This window comes from Ruditapes philippinarum, unplaced genomic scaffold (assembly GCF_026571515.1).
Source record: "Ruditapes philippinarum isolate M1 unplaced genomic scaffold, ASM2657151v2 ctg17039_1_1_1_1, whole genome shotgun sequence".
NCBI lineage: Eukaryota > Metazoa > Mollusca > Bivalvia > Venerida > Veneridae > Ruditapes > Ruditapes philippinarum.
The window spans coordinates 1-4,471 of NW_026856321.1; the positions used below are offsets into that span (position 1 = coordinate 1).

The following is a 4,471-nucleotide window of genomic DNA, read 5'->3' on the forward strand; positions in this document are numbered from 1 at the left end:
TATATCATTGTGCATTATTCCTACAAAATTATTTTCTCAATATCGATCTTAACTAACCTTGTTTGTCAAGAATCAAACTAATCAATCTTATCATAAACAACTCAACTTCGGTCCTAGATTGACATATTTCATATCTTGTATTGCTGACATTATAAACAAGTCTTTTCTCATATACTGTTATAAGTTATATGTTTGATAACAAACAGATGTGTCAAATAGACACACGTACTATGCCAGATTGTTGTTCCTTTACAGCAATATGATTATATGATTTCGTTGCATTTTGCCTATTTAAATATCATCAAATTAATGTAATAATTAGTAGAGATATTTTATATAAGAATATATAGTAATATCTGGCATTGTGTTATTCAAGCCCTAAAAACCTCCCCTGGCTGAGTGGTACAGATCGTTGATTTCAAATCGCTTGCCCTTCGTCGCTGTGTCATGGACTTTGGATTTTTATATGAGGAAGCTATCACGCTACATTACGGTAGGCCGGTGTGTGTACTCAGGTACTTGCAAGATATAATGCACGAAGAATCACCTAAGGCCTTCGTCTACAAAAAATCAGGAAGTGTCGGTGTAACTGTTTAATACAAATCAATAAACAAATCACTGCCAGGGAGTAGGAGCAATAACAATGCAGTGTTAATAGGTCTTGGGGAGCTGCAAAAAGTGAGATCTAATCCCAAAGTTTCGTACGCTGATAATATGTCTTCATTGGAAAAAATCTAGAAACAAAGTGATCCCTCGGAAGCATTAATCACAACAAAATTACAAGAGAATTGCAGACTTGGTTTGATTGAGTCTGTACATGAGAGATAATGGATACGTGCAACATCCCTCACGCCCTTTAGCACCGGCTTGAGCGGTACTCAATTCTCAACACTAAATAGTGCTGGCATCAATGATCCCAAAGGACCAGAATAATATAACAACACTGAAGTGAAGTACGGGGCAACTTTTTACAGCTACTACACAGCACTTGACACTTGCTGTTGTGAAATATAAAAATCTGGAAACAAAGTGATCCCTCGGAAGCATTAATCACAACAAAATTACAAGAGAATTGCAGACTTGGTTTGATTGAGTCTGTACATGAGAGATAATGGATACGTGCAACATCCCTCACGCCCTTCAGCACCGGCTTGAGCGGTACTCACTTCTCAACACTAAATAGTGCTGGCATCAATGATCCCAAAGGACCAGAATAATATAACAACACTGAAGTGAAGTACGGGGCAACTTTTTACAGCTACTACACAGCACTTGACACTTGCTGTTGTGAAATATAAAAATCTGGAAACAAAGTGATCCCTCGGAAGCATTAATCACAACAAAATTACAAGAGAATTGCAGACTTGGTTTGATTGAGTCTGTACATGAGAGATAATGGATACGTGCAACATCTCTCACGCCCCCTAGTACCGACTTGAGCGGTACTCAATTCTCAACACTTAATAGTGCTGGCATCAATGATCCCGAAGGACCAGAATAATAAGTCACGTTTGCCGGCCACAATCATTCATATAAGGTGAACATATCAAAATTGACATGCATCCTAATGATTAAACAAAATCTAAACAAAATTTGCGTACTGCGTACAAGTTATGGACGACTTTTTAACAAAAGTATGACTTTCAGCAGGGCTCTTTATCAGAAATGAGAAAAGTTTAAATAACTTATGAAAAATGTGGTCTATTGATGTTTGTTCAGAAACAGATAACAGCATTTAGTTGACAATTCCCCAAAACAAAATGATTGTTTCTACAAATTCCCCCAAACAAAATGATTGTTTCTACAAATTCCCCAAAACAAAATGATTGTTTCTACAAATTCCCCCAAACAAAATGATTGTTTCTACAAATTCCCCCAAACAAAATGATTGTTTCTACAAATTCCCCAAAACAAAATGATTGTTTCTACAAATTCCCCAAAACAAAATGATTGTTTCTACTCAAAATGCTTGATAAATTAATAAAAATGTTACTGTTCTCCACCCAGTTTAAGCACTCGTTGGACCATTTTCTAACTTAAAGAGCCTAATTGCAAACATCCTCAACATCACCAAAATAAGTGGCTGTTTTCAGAATTTGGCTAAACAATTTAACAATAGTGGTTGATCTTGTCAAATATTAAACACTTTTACCATTTAATTTTATTTGACTTTAGAAATATTAGGTAACATACTTGTTATTACATTTAGTTTTATTTAGCTAATAAAATATGTGATCATTTAATAATAATAATAATCAAAATTGAACACTTTATTTCCAAAAAGGAACTGAGAGATGCAGAAATAATTGTAAGAAAAAAAGCAGAGAAAACAATTGGACCTTCTATAGTGAACCCTCGACCCTCAGTTCAATGCTGTTGACTGTAGCCTATTTAAATACTCTGTGGAAGAAATGCATTAGGAAGATTATACCATAATAAAAATTGAACAAGAGGAATTGGAAAGTAAACTAAAATTACAATTAAGTTTCAAAACAAAAAATTAACCAGCTTAACATACTTTTTTTTAATTTATTGTCATATTTTGTCATACATTAGTGTATATGCGCGCACAGTTGACAAATACAAAACTTATCGTCCATGTAATTTAATATAAATAACAGTTTAATAGATAACTAAAATGACATTGGATCTATTTAGTCACAACATTAATGAATAAATGTTTAAATAAAATTAGTTCTTGTTGTAAAAATAACATATAATTACAAAAATAGCAGCTGGTTCATTTATTTATGAATATATTTGAACTTTTGTTCTCTTTATAATTACAGTTTGGTTCTTTCTCAAATATTTTTTTCAATCTTGTCCTCTTATTTTATTGACGATGAAGAAGGACGCCCGAGAACGTTGAACGTCGGTGAACATCGTTTTTAAACCAAGTGGGGTAAGTGCATTTCACAAAAACACCTTCTCCTTTCTCTACCATTCGTAACGCTGTAACCGTGCTACAACTACTCCCGGACGTTTGATACTGAACACTATTTGAAATAATTGTATGATCATGTACAATAGCTGTTACAACATGTTTTTCTGATAAGTTGCAAACGTGTACCATAAACTGATACAGGCCACTTTCTGGAGCTGTGAACCTGCCATTAACAGCATTGTAGCCATTCCCTTTGTTAAGAACAACGTTACCGAACACGAACGTTTCCCCTGTGGAATAGCTGCCTTTAGTATTGGTATGAGCACTAAAGGCAATAATTGGATTTTCATTTGAATTGGCAGCTGCAAGTACAAAAAAGGAGTTATTCTTCTTTAAACAAAAAATTCATTTATATACTTCTTACAGACCCATTGACTGAATTATATTTATTTCATAAGACAGTTTTGGTCAAAGCTGTAGACAGTTATGTTAACTATTTCTAAAAAGATTACTTGATGGCTTTAAACCATGAGAATAACAGACTATAAATTATAATTGTGGCGTTTAAACAGCAATCATTAAACTGCTGGCCCTAATAAAATCAAGAAATATCATAGTTAGCTAGACTGAAAATTGTTATAACATAAAATATTAACCATTTAACCCAATTAAAAAAGAAACACTTACATGTACATTTCTTCGTCTCTTCAATCTGCTCAGCAATGATATATTTCATCAACCTGTCTTTTAGTTCAACTTCATTTTCCAGAATTCCGACCTTAACTTCCAACTTCGATATTTTATCCAGTAATTTTTCATAATTTGAAGCATCGGCTTTGACTTTTTCTCCATAAAAAAAGATGCCTAGCATGAGAAAAGAAAGTACCGACTTCGAAAACATTTTTCAGCCTGCCGAAATTTGTGCGATTTTTTAAATTAGTGACTGCTTTTTAAAGTTTAAGCTTAAACCTAATTTGATTACAAGGAAGGAGGAAATTTAAGGCACAACAAAAGACGCTGAAAACAAAGTAATTGTGTATACACTTTACTTTAAGGATTGTAAGTAATTCTATAACAAAGAATTTCAAGTGTCTCTTGAAAATAGCAATGAAATAACAACTTATATTAGTGAGATGTTTATCAATTGGTTTGCTCGCTTTTGTATGAATTGTTTATTTCAAACTGTTTTATTTACAATTGCATTAACATACACTCATATTGTAATTTTAAACCTAGCCACGCTAAAAACCCTTTATTGACTTGTCTATTTTGCAATCTTGACACACCCAATCTTCAATTATAAATATAAATTCTTATCGTTTTTAGGATAGCGAACAATGTCGACTATAATCACAAGTCGTAGATTGTTTCAGGGTTATCTGGGATTGCACTGATAGCATTTGTAGATTAAATTGCCGCAAAAAGGCTAAAAGTTAAAAAAGGCAACAATAGAAGTGTCTTTACATTGAATGTCCATTGCTTAAATTCAATTTCCCGAAAACTTTAAAATGTTTTAAACCTTGTTATATTTTCCAAAAGATTCTCTTTTGCTCCTTAAATAAACAACCGTTTGCTTCTTTAACTCAT

General features: G+C 33.0%; 1 protein-coding gene across 1 annotated transcript; it reads right to left on the bottom strand.

Moving 5' to 3' along the window:
• Positions 1 to 2,817: 2,817 nt before the first annotated feature.
• Positions 2,818 to 3,891, bottom strand: LOC132746214 (heavy metal-binding protein HIP-like). Its single transcript, XM_060735292.1, has 2 exons — positions 3,572 to 3,891; positions 2,818 to 3,246 (listed from the first exon to the last, which is right to left on the bottom strand). Exons 1-2 carry the CDS (start codon positions 3,783 to 3,785, stop codon positions 2,834 to 2,836), a joined length of 627 nt encoding a protein of 208 aa, XP_060591275.1. The 5' UTR covers positions 3,786 to 3,891; the 3' UTR covers positions 2,818 to 2,833.
• Between the last annotated feature and the right edge of the window lie 580 nt (positions 3,892 to 4,471).